This window comes from Urtica dioica, chromosome 11 (genome assembly GCF_054948205.1).
Source record: "Urtica dioica subsp. dioica isolate 48M chromosome 11, U.dioica_male_clone48M_v1_H2, whole genome shotgun sequence".
Lineage (NCBI taxonomy): Eukaryota > Viridiplantae > Streptophyta > Magnoliopsida > Rosales > Urticaceae > Urtica > Urtica dioica.
The window spans coordinates 14,570,277-14,590,155 of NC_142766.1; the positions used below are offsets into that span (position 1 = coordinate 14,570,277).

Consider the following 19,879-nt stretch of genomic DNA (forward strand, 5'->3'; position numbering starts at 1 on the left):
CTATAAATACAAATAATCATGCTAATAAATTTCTAGTATATAATAATAAAGTGCATTCATAAACATATAAAAGAATCATTGACCAGACATTTATGTAAGATAATTAATATATGTAAGATAAGATCATTGACCAGACATTTATGTAAGATAATTAATATATGTAAGATAAGATCATTGACCAGACATTCCAAATAAAAGAATTAAATATTTATTTTGATTGACTTACAATGACAACTGTATGAAACTATGAATATGAAGCTGTTACAACTTGGAAAACGCATAATCCCTTTCCCGTCCTCTCTCTAGAAACGCTTTTCTCCCACACAGGCCTAGGGTTTCAAGCTTTCTTCTAACCTCCCCTGGGTGTCTGGTCACCGCCGCTGGTCTTACCAACGGTGTGCCTCCGACCTGGGGGGAGTTGTACCCCCAATGGATTTTATTTTTATAGCTCAAATAAATCTTCCCTCTCTTGTTTCTACTCTCCGGCGCCCGGTCATCTCTCCCGCTTGTCCATTGCCGATTGGCCTTCGCCGGCAAAGTTTCTTGGCCACGCCGAGGTCGCTCTTCTCTAGCTGGGTTTTTTTTGCAGGTCGCCGTGGTGATGCAGAGCCGCGGATCCTTCCGATGGGTGGACCTAAGATGGTCCCGCTGGTGAACCCCGCCGCCACCGGAGATATCATCGTGGTGGCCGCCATCCCCGAAGACCTGAGCTCTTCTCCGTCCCCGGATCTGGAGAAGGACCTTTGGCGCTTTGCCTCGAAGTCTCTCGCCGGCCGTCGTCTTCATCAAGTACAGAAGATCCTCGTTGTGGCTTTTTTCTCCTCAGATCGGCGCCTTTTGGCACCGTCGCTGCCCCCGACGGTCTGGACAGTCAATTGCCGACTTGTCACCTGTGATTCCGCTCTCTTTGGTGGTGTTTCGGCCCTGTTTGTTCGCGCCGAAACCGGTTCCACTGTTCGCCGCGGTGAGGGTCTTTTTGCTATCAAACGTAGGCCACCAACACCAACCCTTTCTTTCGGCTCTAGGGGTCGTTCCTGTATGGGGTAGTTAGTGATTTGTGGGTTCATGATGGGTTCTGGGGGATGATTCTTAGATGGTGGTGCTTTTTTGGTTTCTGTTGTAATTCAGTTTTTAGATGGCTTGTTAGTAGCCTAGACTTTGTTGGTCTGTCCACCATTCTTGGGTGTTTTTGGTGTCCTAGAGATGTTTTTGACTTCTTTAGGATGTTTAGTTCGAGTCCTCTGTTGGTATTTTGGTGGTGCAGGTTCTCGAACGTCTTCCTCTATGACGAGAGGTCCTCGAGCGTTTTGGTTCATCCTTTAACCTCGAAGGGTAATTGGAAAGAGCCATTATTGTGCTCGATTGATAGTGTGATCGATCTTCCTCTTGTCGGAAGTCCACACATGATGTGCGTTCAATTGTTGCTAGTTTTGAATCTCTGTCGTTTTGGGGATTTTTTCTTCTTTGATAGAAGATATTCGAAATTTGTACTTTTGGGTAATATACCATCTCTCTAATAGAAGCCTCGAGCTATCTTTCAAAAAAAAAAACTATGAATATGGCCAAATACGCTATAAATATTCTGTTTGTTTAAATCTGGAAAGTTTTGACATTACTCTTATTTTCAAAATGATTTTTTTTGTACAAAATAACCAATTCGAATTAATTATTTACCAAAATAGCCAAAATTTTATAAGTTAGTGCATTCTAACCACTTATAATATAAAAATACTAATATATCTTTAATTATTTTTAAAATAATTAATCTAAGTGTCCAAAATTTTAATCCACTACATTTTATATATATGCCAAATAGCTTTAAAATTTTTAATCATGCCTTCAATATATTTAATCCCTCATCCAAACAAAAAACACAATGTTTGAAGTCTAGTCATCTACAACAAGAAGCAACGAAGTGTCAAAAAATCTAATCCTCCTTTCAAAAAATTGATTCCACTCTTCGATAAACCATAGGAAGAAAAAGAAGAAGTAGAAGAAGAAGGAGATGTCAAAAACTTTAATCTTGCTTTCAAAAAAATTAATCTATTCTCGATAAAACAGAAGGAAAAAAAAATGGTGATGAAAATTGACGACAACGACCAAAAGTTCTAAATAAAGTGCAAATTATGGAAAGCAAATTTATGTTCGGCTACGACTACTAGAAGCTTTAGATCCCCAAACAGATAGCCGAAATAGAGGCGGATAAGCTCGAATCTCAACTAGAAGCTTCGGTGTTGAAGATCAAGAACTAGAGAGGCAAGATTTGCATCCTCTACATCGATGGCGGCGGAGGAACGAGAGGAATCCTTTCAGGATATCTCACCTCAAAGCTTTGCTGAAATCGAAATAAAAAAAATGCAGATGCGAGAATCGCCAATTACTTCGACCTCGTCGGCGTTAGAGGATCAATCCTTCACTGCCAAGCTCTTCTCAACTCACGACCAAACTCGCTCGATCTCCAATGCCGACAAACCTATAAATCCTCGCCGAACACGGAAAAAAACTTTACCGATCCACCGATGGAGGAATTCTGCGGCGAGTTCTCGGCAATTCCTTAACTCGGCGGTGACGAAATTGGAAAAAGCGATGAAGGAGATCTTCAGCTTCAAAATCCCTTAGGGTTAGGGTTCGGCCATTTTTTAAGCTGAAGATTTCCTTCAAAATCCGAATGTGTGTAGAAGAAGGAAAGAAGAACTAATGTGTGTGGTAGGTGAATGGTATTTTAGAGTTTTTTAAAATTTGGGCTACTTTGCTTCACTTTTGAAAAATTGACCTATTTTTACCAAAGTCAAACTTAAAAATGTCTAGATAGCCAAATAGCCCTTTAAACAAATTTAATCAAGTTTTATCAAATTTTTAATGTGGATATCTACACAAAAATGAATATTTAAAACAAATCTAATAACAAATTTTATCAAGTTTTACCAATAATCTTCAATTGAGTATTTTGACATAGCCATGACTATCTAACACAAATCAATCAAGTAATTGTTCTTCATCTGTTCGTTAAAATATTCATATGTTGTATTCGTGCTAGCTCTTATTCTAATAAAAATCAATAAAATTCGTTGTTTCTCATCAAATCATGGATATATCTAAATAAAAAAATAAAAAAAAACTATCAAGTTTTATCAAATTTTTGATGTCGATATCTACACAAAAATTAATATATAACACCAATCAGTTATGCTAGACTTATAAATTTGTAATTTCTAAAAACAAATTTTTATCAAGTTTTACCAAATCTTCAATTAAGTATTTTTGACATAAACATGAATATCTAACACAACTTAATTAAGTATTTGATCTTCATATGTTCATTAAAATATACATGTGTTATATTCGCGCTCTTAGTTTCGTGTGTGTATATATATATATATATATATATATATATATATATATAATTTTAATAAAAATCAATAAAATTCGCTGTTTCTCATTGAATCATGAATATATCTAAAACAAATTTTATCATGTTTTATCAAATTTTGATGTGGAAATCTTCACAAAAATGAATATTTAACACAAATCAGTTATGCTAGAATTATATATTTGTCTTGCGGTTTATTTGAGTGTCGAATAAATATGAATAGTCTACATAAGAAAACCGAGTTCCCTCTATTTTATTAGTATTCAGCCTATGAGAATTTCTACTATCTTAATAACTCATAATTTCTACCAGACGTTGGACATATGAGCATAAAATTTAAGAAAGCAGTGGTGTGATAGGCTCAAGATCTCGGGTCCTCGAAACCAAGCCAAACAAAACACATTATTGTACTAACATTTAAAAACAAAGAAAATAAAGGAGGGCCAACAATTGCGCTAATTAAAAAAAAGGTTAGGAAAAAATAATAGGGTTTAGTAATATGTCAGGATAAGGTCAAAACAACTAAATATAAACGAATAAATAAATAAATAAAAAGTTTATCGATATCAGGCATATGAAAAACGGTCGAAATATCAAATAATAGCTAAAGTGCTAAACTATAAGCGTTTCATATTATTTTACAAGCACTTAAGAAGCAATTGTCGGCAAAACATTACCAGTGGACTCTTTTTATATATTACTAAAGGAGATTTACTAACTTTTATTTTTAAAACGTGGGCGAAACCACGAAATTTTTATTGATAATCCTTATTTGTAGCGGAAGAAAACCGTGTTTACAATTTTATTAGAAAACAACAATAAAAAAACATATATTAAAAAGATCACATAAGAGTAAAAGAAGATTATATAAAGTGTAGATTACACAGAACTTTTGTGATATCTATACCCTTTGCAATATTTTACAATTATTGAAAAAACATAATTCGGTAACTCTTCATATTTAACTAAACGTCGTTGCCAAATTCCATGACCAAACTTGCTAAGGGCATCCGTCGCAAAATTCTCCTCACGATACATATGTGTGATTTGGATGTCTTTAATGGCTTCTGAAATACGTCTCTATTTGGTGCTTATAATCCAAGGAGGGTCAGTACTTCCCTTCCTATAATTACCGAGCATTTTCGAATCACTTTCAATGACCCTAATTCTGTTCGATATATCTCTCAAGTTGAGTATGCTAAAGATCATGCTCTCTATCTCGGTAGCGAAGCTTGAAGCATCAACAACTTTTCCAGCAAAACATATCATAACCTTACATCTAGCATCTCTAACAATACCTCCAATAGAGCCCTGCCCATTTCTGAAAGAGCCGTCGATGTTGAGCTTATAGTCATGTTTCTCCAAGATAACCACATAGCTCTATTAGTCTGAATTGCTGCTTGGTGGGGCAAGTCAGAAGAAGCGAAATAACAGCTTTAACTCTTTTTCTATGCTCTTAAAGTTCATTTTACACTCTTCAAAGACACTTTTGCATCTACCTTTCCATATTTCCCACAAAATATAACAAAGATATTGGATCTTTTTCTTACCCATATCTTTTTTAACATCACCAACAAACCAATTGTGGAATAAGTGAGGAATAGTCAACTCTTTGCTTGTAAAGGTGATTAAGAATGCCACGAAAAACACACCAAGTTTCTTAAGCAATTTCTCCAAGGAAGAAAACACGAGAAAAAGTCTCTATCTCATTACCAGAGAAACATCGACACTTAGAAACATATGGGATTCATTTAAAGATTCGATCATCGGTGGGAACAGCCTTATACCAAAGTTTCCAAATGTAAAAGCAAATATTTACTAGATAACATTCCACTCGAAATTATCATTTTCTGTTCCATTAAAAAAATTTCAATGATAATAATGAGAAGTAGTAAACGAACCAGTGTTGCTAGGGGCCCATAGAAGTTGATCGTTTTCGTCGTCCACTGTCGTGCATGCGATATGTTGTTGAATGTCACACGGGAGCTGATTCTTAAGAAGATTCACGAGAGAGGGATTATCAATGCCTTCCTTAAGGGACATCAACATATCATCACTAACATTAGCAATTTGGTTTAACATTATCCCACACCAGTTATCAGCCCAAAAGGAGATTTTTCCACATCCAATTTTCCATTGCGGGTGCTCAAGAAGATCAGAGATTATAGACTTAATTTTTTTTTTCCCAAAATGATTGAGCCGCTGATTTTGAGCTTGGAGACACCATCGACGTGGTTTATCAAACCATGTTTAAACTTCATGAATCTTGTCCAGAGACAATCTTCATTAAGCAATTTCCATGCCATTTAGCGAGTAGAGCTATCGCTTGTAAATCTAATGTTCAATCACGTGACCAATGACCTGAACAACATCAACCTCAGGACTGAGTATCGCGGAAACAACAAAGTACAAATCGGTAATGGTATAGGCCTATCTATTTCTAATATTGGATGCTCATTTAGTTCTCCATCACATATATCTCAACCATTTAAACAATGCATTCTTAAAAAACCTGTTACACGTACCATCAATCGCCAAGAACCTCATAAGCGTGTCACAATTTGGCTCCGAAAATTTTTTATTTTGAATTTCACCCTTTGTTTTGTCTTGTAAAGGATAAAACCACGCAACAAGTACTTCTTCGGGGAACGCTTGAGCACGGGCTATGTCGCTTCAACCTAACCTTCAACAACAAATCGGCCATCGACAACAATCAGTCCAGTCTTCATGCTCATTCCCTAAAAACCTCAAACTCATGTGTGAATGTGGTCTACAGCTCATCTAAGCATTTACATTCCCGGTCTTATCATTTAAATTAAAGTGTTCGAAACACTAGCAAGAATGATGTAATGCATTGGCATAGGCGGCTTGGTCACCCAAGCGTCAAAATTATTAAAAAAATCATTTCTTCTTGCAATATTGCCTCGTCACAAAATTCTGAATTATGTTCTGCATGTCAACAAGGAAAAGCACACAAATTACCTTTTTCCCGAGCCAACAACACCACTAACAACCTTCTCTCGAAATTATCCACAGTGACTTTTGGGGGCCATCGCCTATTTTATCACGAAATGGATACAAGTATTACGTTAGTTTCATTGATGCTCACACATGTTATACTTGGATTTATTTTCTGAAAAACAAGTCCGATGCGTTCGAAATCTTTACAAAATTCAAATCCAAAGTTGAGCTACAACTAAACCACAAAATCAAAAGAGTCCAATCCGATTGGGGTGGGGAATATCAAGCCTTAAGTTCTTTTTTAACCACACTAGGCATAGACCACTTTGTATCCTGCCACACACACTGGAACAAAATGGTGTCCCCGAGCGAAAACAGCGACATATTGTCGAAACCGGTCTCACTCTCCTAGCCCAAGCCGATATGCCACAAATTTTTGGGACGATGCTTTCTTTTCAGGGACCTACCTTATTAACCGACTCTCATCTAGCGTGCTAAATTTTTTAAGCCCCTATGAAAAGCTCATGTCACCGCTCGAGTCGTCCTCACCAGCGCCCTGTCTCGTGGCTGGCGTATTAATCAACCTCGACATCAACAACGCCTTTCTAAACGGCGAGCTCACCGAGGAAGTCTACATGGACCAACCTTCTGGATTCGAAGCCTCCACGGCGCGCCCTCGAGTCTACAAATTACACAAAGCAATCTACGGCCTTAAACAAGCCCCGTGTGCTTGGTTTGAGAAACTACGCTCAACACCCACTACCTTTGGTTTCATAAAGTCACGAGCGGATACCTCTTTGTTCATCGTGAGGTTCATCTCCTCATCACAGCTCTAGATCGAACCTTCCCACTCAAGGATTTGGGACCCTTAAGTTTCTTTCTTGGCATCGAAGTCCAATACACCGACTCTGGTATCCATCTCTCACAAAAGAGGTACATCACCGATCTTCTCTGCCGCACCAACATGCTTGAAGCCAGCCCTCTGCCAACACCTATGATCAGTGGCCTCTGTCTTTCTGCTCACCAAGGTGATCCCGTGAGTGATGCCACTCTATATCGCAGCGTTGTTGGCGCTCTTCAATATGCACCCATCACTCGCCTCGAGATCAGTTTCAGCGTCACCAAAGCCAGTCAGTTTATGCATTGTCCTCTACTACCACATTGGAAAACAGTTAAAAGGATTTTGCATTACCTGTGTGGCTCTCTTCACTTTGGTATGTTTCTACATCAATCACCTTCCCTCGACATCACTGGATTTTCAGATTTCGATTGGGCCACAAAGGTTGATGACCGTCGATCAACCACCGACATCTGCATCTACCTCAGAAAAAATCTCGTGGCCTGGAGCTCTAAAAAACAACCAACCGTCTCTCGCTCGTCGACGGAAGCCGAATACAGGAGCTTAGCCAACACCAGTGGTGAAATTACTTGGCTGAGATATCTCCTTCAAGAATTGTGAGTGTTGTCGAGTCAAAGCCCTATCATCTGGGTCTACAATCTGAGCACTATCCTTCTTTCCGCGAACCCAATCCAAAACTCACAAACTAAACACATGGAATTGGATTTATTCTTTGTTCGCAAGAAGGTTCAAGACAAATCACTCCAAGTCCGACATGTTCCGATGCAAGATCAGATTGCCAACATCTTCATCAAGCCGCTCTCCGCTGCCTTCTTCACTAACCTTCGGAATAGACTCAGTGTACGGCCATGGGAGGGACAGCTCAAATTAACGAGGCATGTTAAAACTGATGGGTCAAACGACATACTCTCTACTCCATCATAAACGACATTGAACCAAACCAATGTCGTTGATGTCACTCCATCTTATCTCCTTTGATATCTTCTAGGACCTTTTAAAATGATGATATGGAAACTCTAGACGTGGCTGGTCTTATCTCAATACGCTCCTAGTACTCGTGCTGGAGGCTCCTGATTGGATGGCAGGTTCCTCGTACAATAAGCAGCAGTCAATAGCCATCATCACAGAGGAATAACTTTGTTTCTTATTTATTCCCCCGTTAGAATTTGATATCAATGTTTGTGTATAAAAGGAAAGAACAGTTATGAGAATTGATAAGGCTGATATTACTTTTATTGCCTTCAATAGCATCTATAACTTTCTTCATAGTATAGAGTACCAATTATTCGACAAGGATCTATAAAACATATCAGTAAATTTCTCCGAGAATCCATGCTTCATCATAGTACGAATTAAGAAGATCCATTCGACTCGATCATAAGCTTTAGACATGTCAATTTTAGTGATAAGGTTACCTCCTTGAACTTCATTGTCAATGTGTTGAATGAGCTCATGTGCCAACGCAATGTTGTCTTGGATTGCTCTGCCTTTGATGAGGCCAGATTGCTCTAGCCCAATAATCTGAGGGAGAAGCTTTGAAAGTCGAGCATTAATGATGCCACTGATAATTTTGCGGAATAAATTGCATAAGCTGATCAGCGTAAATCCTTGAATGAAAGTTGGATGAGCAGTTTTTCGTATCATAACCAGTGTAGTAGATGAGCCAGCCTTTGGGATGGCTGCACCTTTGAAAAATTCCTGTATAGCAAGCACCAAATCTGATGAAATTATGTCCCAACAGCTAGAGAAAAAATGCCCGGTAAAACCATCACACCCTGCCGCGCTATCGGCGTTTAATGTTTGAGCAGCTTCTTTGATTTCATTCTCATTCGGTAATTCCTCGAGATGGAAATTCTGTTCATCATTATTAGTAGCATTAACAACATCCAAGAAAGAGTCTGGATTGTTGAATTCAGATGCAGTGAGAAGTTTTAAAAAGTACTCATTGGCTGCACTATTAATAATAGACTTATCTGTGGAAAGTGTTCCGTTTTGAAGCTGCAGTTGAAAAGGGGGCTTAGAGTTGCGTTCCCTTAGCGTGACATGAAAGAATGCAGAGTTGGTATCCCCTTCTTTAAGCCATTTCACTCTAGCTTTCTCACCAAGAAACATGTCTTCTCTTCGCATTCCAGTCAGAAGATCGGATTTCGCAGCAGTAAGGTGGGTAGCCATGTCATTATCCCAATAATCTTGTAGGATAGCCTCAAGGGATTCCACTTTATTTTCTTCCCTCTCCACGGCCTTAAAAATATCACCGAAGTGTATCCAATTCCAGGTCTTGAGAACTTTAGAAAGTTGTTTAAGATTTCTGGCAAAGTGATTCATAGGAGATGGGGATCTTAATTGTTCCAATATTTGCTTTCACCAAAGGAAAAAAGTCCTCACTAGTTATCCACATTTTGCAAAACTTGAAGGCTGACTTTGTAGGAATAAACGACTTAGCAGAAATGACCAAAGGGGAATGGTCGCTAAAAGATCTTATCAAGTGTTCCACTTTAATAGCAGAATACATTTGCTGCATCTTGCTGTTGACCAGAATTCTACCCAGCCTCGCCCAAGTAGGGTGAGTGAATCTAAAACTATTGCACCAAGTGAATCTTTACCTAGTGTAACCAACATCGATGAGAGAACCATCAGAAATAAAGTCATTAAATTTCGGAAACAGCAGATCTGTTTATACCCCTCTTCCCTATCTTCTCACTAGCTTCATTGACCACGTTAAAGTCCCCTCCAACAATAACCAGACTATCGTGATCCATAACGTTCAAAATGCCCATCCAAATCTCTACGTTCAGTATAGCTTCAACTTGCATATACAAAAATGGCTGTGATAGTAGAATTACTTCCCCGAGGCTTGAATATTCGCTTTGATGAACTGCTTGTGGTAGAAAAAATTATTTAATACCAGGGGCTGTTTCCATAATACCCAGATATTATTATTGAAATCACTTTCTTGTGAGTAGTAACTATAGCGTAGATGAAAGGCAAGGGTAGACGAACTAGCAGCTCGTGCTTTTGGTTCCAGTAGGACTAGAATACTAATGTGATGTTGAAAGAAGCTTTAATCATTGGATAAAATCGGTAAGGGTAACATTCTTCTCCCACTTTTTTTTTTTTTTTTTTATTTATTCCTTGTGTTTTCCTCAGATTGCTTCCTTTGAATCATTATTTCCTTGAAAGAAGAAAAGGGAAGTCTGGATACTAAACTCCTTTTGGTAGTGGCCAATATTGCCTAATGAAAGAGTCTTGTGAATGGTTTTGGTGGATGACTTAATTGTAGCACTATCATCAGTAGTAGGCAAGTGGGATTGGCTTGGCTTCAGGTGTCTCATTAACTTCAGCCCTGTTATTTTTTTTTTCTTTTTTGAAACAATAGGTCTATGATAGGTTCTATTTGTGGTTGCATAGCTTTATCTGAGAGTGGTTTGGGTGTTGTGTGGTTTTCTATTAACCCTTGTGCATTCAGCAAGTGAGTGACCCTGTAAACAACAATTGTTACAGTAAAAAGTGATCGCATAAACCCTTCATCTACCTTTGTTCCAATCCACAACTCTGAAGGAAGCTCCTTTGAAAGATCAACTTCTACACAAACACGAGCATGGCGTGGTTGTCTATACTGAAGAGTATTAGAATCCGCTTGAAAGTAGGTTCCAAAGCTTGAAATAATCTGCCGTAACATACTGATATTATAGAATTTCATGGGCAATTGTGGCAACCGAAAAGTTGACTCCTTGTTGTGATCAAAATCAGGGTCCAGTGGAATAGACGAAATAGCGAGGTACCAATGCGATGGGATTCACATGAGAGGGCTTGGATAACATCTGCCTCGTTTTTTAGAACTATCAGTACATGTCGATGATCAAGAAACCCCACCGTTGGAATTTCAGATAAATTCCAATTCTGCAGAATATGATCCCGAATTGCTTGAATCTGAGCAGTAAATTTGGCTGCTGATCAGCGGCAGCCAATTCTAAAAAAAGTCTGTTTTTTTTTTTTTAGAAAAAACTAAACTAATGTTGTTTGGTAAAACTATTTTTACAAAAAACTTCAAAAGCGATTTTAGATTTTGTACATTTGATGAAAAAATTAGGATTCTTAAGGGGTTGTTTGGTAGTTAACTCAAAAAGTTTTTGTTTTCTATTTTCTAATTTTTGTAGTTGTACTGAAAAATTATTTTGCAGTTGTTTTTAAAAAACTGTTTGATACAGTTTTCATTTTTGTTTTAGAAAAATTGAAAAAATTGAAAAAAGTGTTTGGTACAGTTTTCATTTTTGTTTTTGAAAAAATGTAAAGAGTAGATGAGGAGAAGGAGTAGAGAAGAGAATATTTTTTTTTTTTTTTTTTCAAAAACACCTTTTATTTGTTTTCAGTTTTCTTTACTCTTTTACAAAACAACTTCAAAATTTAAAAAAAAAAAATTCAAAAATTTTACCAAACACAATTTTCACTTTTTGTTTCCTATTTTTTTAACTCAAAAACACTTTTTGAGTTGATTACCAAACACACCATTAGCTTTCAGAAAAAAAAATGTTTTTAAGTTTGCTATATAAATTACTGTAATATACTCGTACAAATATTATTCATATATATGTATATAAATAAGCATATTAATAATTATTATTTAATTTTTAAGAACATGTATATTTTAGTCTTTTTACTATAATATATTTCTTTTACCAAATGTTAAATCAGTTTTTGTTACCAGCAATAACTGTTTTATAAACAGTTTACCAAACACCTTGTCAGTTTTTGAAAAAAAAACCGGTTTTTTTAAAAAACTGAATCTAAAAACACTTTTTTTAAAAACAAAGTTATGCCAAACGGGATCATGTACCTAATATTTACGAAACATATGCTATTTGATACAAACGTACGCTATTTAGTATCAAACCTTTAAGTTGCTATTTTCCTAATGAAACCATAAACTATATGTTTAGCTCTCACAAAAACATATTTTAAAGTATTGATAAAGTGTAACGCAAAAAAAAAATGACAAATGTTTTTCACTCGTTTAATTTAAAGTAAACATACTAGAATGAACACTTTTAAGAAAATCAATGACCCGATATAGTACTCCTTATCCGGGTCAAACCCAAAGAGTGAAAAGGACCCGGAAACAAAGCCAATAAATTCGTGTATATATACGATGACACAAATTTGTGCGAACGAGGTCGTGGAGGTTTAAGAGGCCATACATTTTGCCTTATCCTTCTTCACTCGTTCTGCCTCAATATCTCTTTTTCCTTTTCCCCTTCCAAAACCTTAAAACCCTTTCCCTTTCCCTCTCCCTCTCCCAACGCCTTATCTCTTCATTTCCCTCTCACTCATTTCTTCGAGCACTTGGTGTGCTCACACATATAGCCACCATTAACAACCAACAATGGCTTCTATAATCGGAGTCTCGTCAATCTACCAGGCGCCGAGTATCGAGCCCTATAGGAGAGTCGCCGACGGAAACCCTTCCTCGTCGTCTTCCTTGGCTCCGTCTTCTCTGCTTCCGTTCCCTGAGAAGTCTCACTTCAACAGCGTTCTCAGAGCCTACAACAATGGAAAGAGCGGGTTCAGAGGCGGTGGTGGCGGTGTTGGAGGAGGGTTGGTCGTCTCGGCCATTGCGACGCCGAACTCGGTTCTGAGCGAGGAGGCTTTCCAGGGACTCGGAGACTTCTCCGACGAGTTCGACGACGAAGATGGCGGGGATTACGAGACCGAGGGTGCTGAGTCTGGGTCGGACTCGGCCGAGTCGGACGAGCTCGCTCTCACGAAGCTGGGTTTGCCTGTCAAGCTCGTCGAGGCCTTGGCGAAGCGAGGGATTACCCACCTTTTTCCTATTCAGGTATTTGTCTCTCTCTTTGCAATTTTGTGTTATTTAGAGTCGTCGATCTTTCTAAGTTGCTCTTTGTTTTGAGTAGAAGCGTTAAATTAAGTGTTAATTCTTGAGTTCTATGCTTCGTATGAGAGTGTATGTGTATTCCCTGTTATCTCACTTAAAGTTTGAATCTTCATGTGTTGTACAGTGTTCCGTTCCCTCTATGCTATAATAAAATGTATGACACACTATTGCTTCTGTGAGCTCAATAATTATTATATGTGCTAATGTTTCGTTTCTCTCAAGTATTATGCTTGTTTTGTTCCCTAATATTAAAGTGTAACCGATTTTGATATATTCATTCATTATTGTTTCTTGCAATTACTCAGAGAGCCGTGTTAGTCCCAGCGCTAGAAGGCCGAGACCTCATCGCTCGTGCCAAGACCGGAACTGGGAAGACTCTCGCCTTTGGGATCCCGATTATCAAGCGCCTCACCGAAGACGACGAGAAGAACGGTCCTCGAAGGTATATATATATATATATATATATACATGAATTTATCCGGGCCATTTCACAGTTCTTGTTTATTCATTTTTTTCGGCCAGCAAATATTCATCGACTTTATATTTTCGCAGGCGTTCAGGGCGGTATCCCAGAGCTCTGGTCCTTGCTCCGACCCGTGAGCTGGCGAAGCAAGTGGACAAGGAGATCCAAGAGTCGGCTCCGCATCTGAGCACCGTGTGTGTGTACGGAGGCGTTTCGTACGTCTCGCAACAAAATTCCCTTTCCCGCGGAGTCGACGTTGTCGTCGGAACCCCCGGTCGGCTCATCGACTTGATAAACGGTGGAAGCCTCCAATTGGGCGAGGTTCAGTTTCTGGTCCTCGACGAAGCCGATCAGATGCTCGCTGTCGGGTTCGAAGAGGACGTGGAAACGATCCTGCAGAAACTTCCGACCGTTCGCCAGAGTTTGCTCTTCTCCGCCACTATGCCCACTTGGATCAAGAAGTTGGCGAGGAAGTACTTGGACAATCCATTGACTATCGATCTGGTATTCTTTTTTTTTTTTTTGAATAAATGCTTGTTGTAAGCTTTTATGTCATAACTTGTATTGATCCGGTTTCTGATTCTCTGCTCTCAAGGTTGGCGACCAAGACGAAAAGCTTGCAGAGGGAATTAAACTTTACGCCATTTCCACAACTGCGACTTCGAAGCGAACAATTCTGAGTGACCTCATAACTGTAAGTACAGGACACTATAATACCGAGTTTTTCATTTGCAAAGTACTGAACTCTTTACCTTTTTTTTTGGCAGGTGTATGCAAAAGGTGGAAAGGCAATAGTTTTTACGAAGACAAAACGAGACGCCGATGAAGTTTCGATGGCGTTAACGAACAGCATAGCTTCGGAGGCATTGCACGGAGACATATCGCAGCACCAGAGGGAGAGAACTCTGAACGCTTTCCGTCAAGGGAAGTTCACCGTTCTTGTCGCCACCGATGTCGCAGCTCGAGGGCTCGATATCCCCAACGTCGACTTGGTAACCACTTTGAACATTCCTTCTTTTTGTTATCTACTCACCCATTTTCTTTGCCTAAAAAAAACCCTGGTTTTCACTCGCTCGCGCAGATCATACACTACGAGCTCCCCAACGACCCCGAAACATTTGTGCATCGGTCCGGGCGAACGGGACGTGCGGGGAAAGAAGGAACCACGATCTTGCTGTTCATAAACAGCCAGAGGAGAACGGTGAGGAGCCTGGAGCGTGATGTCGGGTGCAAGTTCGAGTTCGTGAGCTCTCCGTCCATCGACGAGGTGTTGGAATCATCCGCTGAGCAAGTCGTGTCCACGCTCAACGGCGTTCATCCCGACTCCATCAAGTTCTTCACTCCCACCGCTCAGCAAATGTTGGACGAGCAAGGACCTAAAGCTCTCGCCGCAGCGTTAGCCCAGCTCAGCGGATTTTCCCGGCCACCTTCTTCCCGTTCCCTCCTCACCCACGAGCAGGTAACATTTGTGGTCTTGTATTTTTCGGTGACTTATTTACGATTTGGTACTAGTTTTTTTCATGGGTTTTTTTTTTTTTTTTTTTTTTTTTTTTTTTTTTTTTTGCAGGGTTCGATTACATTGCAATTTACGCGTGACCCAGCCTTTGCGAGAGGATTCCTGTCGGCCAGATCTGTCACTGGGTTCCTCTCAGACGTTTACACTTCGGCTGCAGATGAGCTCGGAAAAGTTCATTTAGTCGCAGATGACAGGGTTTGTATTTCACACATACCACGCTGTTCATAGCTTTTCAATGTGTTCGTATAATTGTTTCTCTAATCCTTATAATAACCGATATGTATAAACTCAGGTTCAGGGAGCGGTGTTTGATCTTCCAGAGGAGATCGCAAAGGAGTTGTTGACCAAGGAACTGCCACCTGGAAACACCATCACCAAGGTCACCAAGGTAAATTGCCTCAGTTGTAGACGCTTATCATCAGAATTGTCGTACGCATCGTGAAAAAGACACTGAGCGGGAGATCCACCGTTTCGTTTGTGTTTTGCAGCTTCCGGCTCTGCAAGACGACGGTCCCGCCAACGACATGTACGGCCGATTCTCCGGCCGGGAACGCGGTGGTGGCGGCCGAAGGGGCGGTGGTTACGGCGGAGGCTCGAGGGACCGCGGAGGCTTCAGGAGCTCCGGCGGAGGCAGAGGTGGCTGGGGCGGCGGTGACGACAACGGAGGAGGTTGGGGCGGTGGCCGGAGTGGCGGCGCCAGAAAACCTCAGAACAGCTGGTCTCGAGCCGGAGGTGGTGGTTCTAGCGACGACTGGCTGATCTCTGGTGGCGATAGACCAAGCAGGTCTTATTCTGCGCCACGCGAAAGGAGGTAATTTTTTATTTTTTTTATTTTATTCATTATTTTTTTTTCTGTCTTATATAATATGGAAAGACGAGAGTTGAAATCTAATGTGGCGATTTTTCGTGTTTGATATTTTTGGTGTGGCAGAAGTTACAATGTAGACAGTGGATCATCATCGGGGGGAAGGTCTTCATACATGTCCCGCGATAGGTAGTGGGTTTTTTTTTTCCATCCGCCTCTTTTTTTATTTCGTCGAATTACAGACGAATTCTGATTTGATTTTGGTGACAGAGATTTCGGGGGGTCGTGTTTCAACTGTGGCCAGTCGGGGCACCGTGCGTCTGAATGCCCCGACAAGAGAGGCTACTAAATGTTAAAGACCGCGGACCAGTCGGAGAGAGAGAGAGAGAAAAAAAGGAGTAGTCTAGAGTCTCGGGCGTTTCGAAGTGCATTTGGGTTTTCCTGTTTTTCAGACTCCTGTGGGTCTGAAACACTGCTGAGCTGGGCATTAGTTGTTTTAGACACAGCATTCCATGTTGTGTTTGCTTTAGTGAATCAAGAGAAGCTCCTCCATAGTCTAATAGGATTCTACTACATGATAATAATTTAATCATCATAGTTATTATTATTGTTACCTCCTAGCTTCCTATGACAGTTTTGTTCTGTTTTTACGACACTTTGATGTAATGTAATGAATTGTTTGTAGTGGTAAAGTTATGTCGGCTTTCAAAATCTACCCATGGAAATATAAGCATAACGGAGATAATTCCACTACAATTGGGTGGCTCTTTATAATTTATGGGAAACACCATTCGGAACTTCTATAGGTGTCAGGTCTCATTCGAAACGGTCTAGTCTCTCAACATGTAACTACTGACTCGGAGTTGTCGAGTTCAACGGCGCTTAGAATTGACATTCGTAGGTTTCTGCGCCTCAATCTCGAGGATTCGTCGAAACGAGAGGGGGTCTTATGGATTCCCTTGATATTCGCTCTTACATGTGTGATGATTTTCAGTCTGTCTAAGCAAGAGTTTCCGTGAAATTCACACCAACTTTGACGAGTTTCCCCATTTATTTCATCTAACCTACAAAGCAAGAAACAGTCGCTATTGTTGTGTATAGTTTCACGATAAGGCAAATCTTGGTGTTTTTCGTATCTATTGCGATACAACAGGAATAGTTCAGTTCTTTTTTTCTCTCTCGAGTCAGATATGTTGTTTTTCTGGTTCCTACAGCGAGTTATCTGAAGTTGAAATGAGGTCACCTCTAAACCGCATTCTTAGTAACCGTTGGTTCAAATTCTTCGGAAGGAATATCCTACTCTTGTAATGCTACCGTTTCGGATCCTGCTCCTCTTGTAATTTCTGAACTCATATTTTTCGACAAATGATGCAGCAATGAATCAAAGAACCAAAGACGTTTCCAATAACGATATAGCTGTTCGAGTTTTAAAGGTCGGTTATCTTGTCTTCCAAGAAAGAGCATCAAGGCGGAACAACTACTTGTCTTTCAAAGAAAGAGCATCAAAGAGAAACAACTGTATTTCAAAGGAAAGTCTAACACTTGCTCAACTCACAGAACACACTCCTCTACATTCAAAACATGTCTTCTTAATAGCAGCTAGCCAAAAATAAAAATAAAACATGTCCGAAACCCCGAAGGAGTACATCAACTAACTCAAAAATCCCGAGAAAAAAAAATAAACTCCACTACTTGTCAAAAAGAAGACTCATGACAGCCCTAACTAAAGGCCCTCTCTTCCCCTTCAAAACCTCCCTAACATCCTTCTCGTGGGGTCCGAACCCGCGGGCCCGCAATCGTTCCACGATCTCCCTCGCCTCCCCGTCCCTCCCGTCTCGCACCATCCCTTCCACGGCCGCGACACAAACGCCGGCGTTGGGCCTCATCCCTTTTCCCGCCATCTCGGCCACGAACTTCCCGGCCTCTGCTCCGAAGCCGGCCTCCGAGGCCAGCCCTTTGACCAGAACCGAATAGGTGTACGCGTTTGGAGCCACCCCCGACCCCAGCATCCGCCGGAACACCCTCAGGGCCTCCCGGGGCTTCCCCGCCCCGGAGTAGGCCTCCAGCACCGCCGTGTGGGCCACCACCTCCGGCATTTCGCCGCCGTCCTTGATGATTTCGAAGAGGGCCAGCGCTTCGTGGGTCAGACCGTCTTTTGACAATCCGTCGAACATCTTCGCTGCGCTGTCGAAAAGCCCCTCCGTCCTCATCTTGTGGAAGATCTCTTGCAGGTCTTTCGGGTCTTTTGGGTCCTCAACTAAGGGCTTCTTGCTGAATGGGTCGCAAGGTGGTGGGAGCTTTGGTTTGATGTCGGGTTTTTTTCTGTTGTCGTTGTCGGAGTCGGAGTCGGAGTCTGAGGGGGAGAAGTTGACTAATTTGGAGTTGACTTTGTTGTTGTTGGGTTGTTGGGATGAGCTGAGGAATCTGTGGGCATGAGTGCGACGAGGGTTTGGCGTGAGACGTGAAAATGACGACGACGGCGATGAGGCGGACCTGAGAATGGTTTGGAGGAGGAGCTTGGAGTGTGACGTTATTATCTTTTTGGTGGACATTTGGTGTAGTAAAGCTAATTTAGTTTGCTTACAAAGGATTTGGGGCTTAGATATATGTCGCTCAAAGGTTTTGTCTTCCAGAAAGTTCAAGCAACGGTAAAGGCTTGCTTCCTTTCAGAAAATAAAGAAAGAAAGACCGTTTCATATTATGACTACGATGTCGGAATCGATTCCTCAACAATTACGAAACTTATTGTTATGTAGTAGTCGTTTTATTTTATATTTATTGGATCTCAAGAATTCGTTGTATTAGAAATGAAATAAACTTTAGAAAGAAATGAAATAACGAAAATATTTATTGAAATAATCGAGCTGAATATGGTTGACAAGGTGGTGAGCTCGGAGTACAACAGTGACGCCGAGCTCAACGTAAAAAGTAATGAAAATTCTGATTTCGAATAACAATAATAGCGATTAGATAATAAAAGTAACATGCCTTATTTTGTTCTATTGATCGACTATTTATAGTAAACCGAAGCTAATCTCCACCGTGGATTTTGTAGACACGTTGTCGGCCTAGAGGAGGACGCGCTCGTCGTGCTGGCAGTGGGCGTACTCGATCTCGCGGAGAAATAGAGCCTTGATCGAGTCTTCCGGGTTGAACGTGTGAAGGCGCTGACTTGGTCGTGATGAGGAGCTGAGGCAGCTTCGTGGTCGAACTGGGCTTGGACCGAACAAGATGTGCGAGCTGGACATCCAAGGCTGAGTCGGACTCTGACCTCGGCACGGCGGGTTGTGCCTTTCCTGTTGGGCTTTGTCAATTACTTAACCGCGAGGCCCAATTAAATTAGGTGGGTTAAAATCCACACCCACAACTACTATATTCGCTAGTAACTTCATGAGTGCTCACTCCAACACTATTTTAACAAACATAAATTATTTTAAGAGAGAATGACAATAAAAATAGTTAATGTTTACTGCTTATAATAATTATATAATTAATGTTTAAATTTTTTGCAGATAAAATATCTTATGTTGGTATTTCGTTGTTCTGTTGTTACCTGAGACATTAAAATGGATGGAAAAATACATGTCAACATCTGATAATTTTGACAAAATTTTAAAAATTAATTAATTTTTATTGTGTTATATTTAAAAAAAAAAAAAAAAAGAGAAGCGCCTCTCCTTATGTAAATACATTGAAACATTCAATCATTTAATATATTTTTATGATTAAATTGGATTGTACTCTACAAATAACTCACTCGGTCATCTAACTGAACTAGTCGTCTGTAGAACAACATATTTCTTTGGTGGATAGATCAGTGCAAAGTATATGATTGATTCCGCTCAGGTGAGTACCGTTCACCTTCACTGTTGAAGCGGAAAGAGTGGTTTTCTTGAATCTTAAGCAACCGACGATCAAACACACAAAACACAAGAAAAGATGAACACGATGATTTATCTTGGTTCAGCAATGAATGCCTAATATAGCCTCTCTGCCAACCCGGCGATTCACTATC

At 40.2% G+C, this 19,879-nt stretch overlaps 2 protein-coding genes across 2 annotated transcripts; one reads left to right on the plus strand and one right to left on the minus strand.

Annotated features, from left to right (window-relative positions):
* Positions 1–12,344: 12,344 nt before the first annotated feature.
* Positions 12,345–16,577, plus strand: EMB1138 (DEAD box RNA helicase (RH3)). The gene is made up of 11 exons (XM_089630291.1): positions 12,345–13,023; positions 13,386–13,522; positions 13,633–14,047; positions 14,139–14,237; positions 14,311–14,535; positions 14,625–15,002; positions 15,111–15,254; positions 15,352–15,447; positions 15,548–15,870; positions 15,991–16,053; positions 16,135–16,577. The coding sequence occupies exons 1-11, from the start codon at positions 12,571–12,573 to the stop codon at positions 16,211–16,213; spliced, it is 2,412 nt and encodes an 803-aa protein (XP_089486417.1). The 5' UTR covers positions 12,345–12,570; the 3' UTR covers positions 16,214–16,577.
* Positions 16,578–17,232: 655 nt separating this feature from the next.
* On the minus strand, positions 17,233–18,581 carry LOC149381506 (Tetratricopeptide repeat (TPR)-like superfamily protein). Its single transcript, XM_089601036.1, has one exon. The coding sequence runs from the start codon at positions 18,414–18,416 to the stop codon at positions 17,553–17,555; it is 864 nt and encodes a 287-aa protein (XP_089457162.1). The 5' UTR covers positions 18,417–18,581; the 3' UTR covers positions 17,233–17,552.
* Between the last annotated feature and the right edge of the window lie 1,298 nt (positions 18,582–19,879).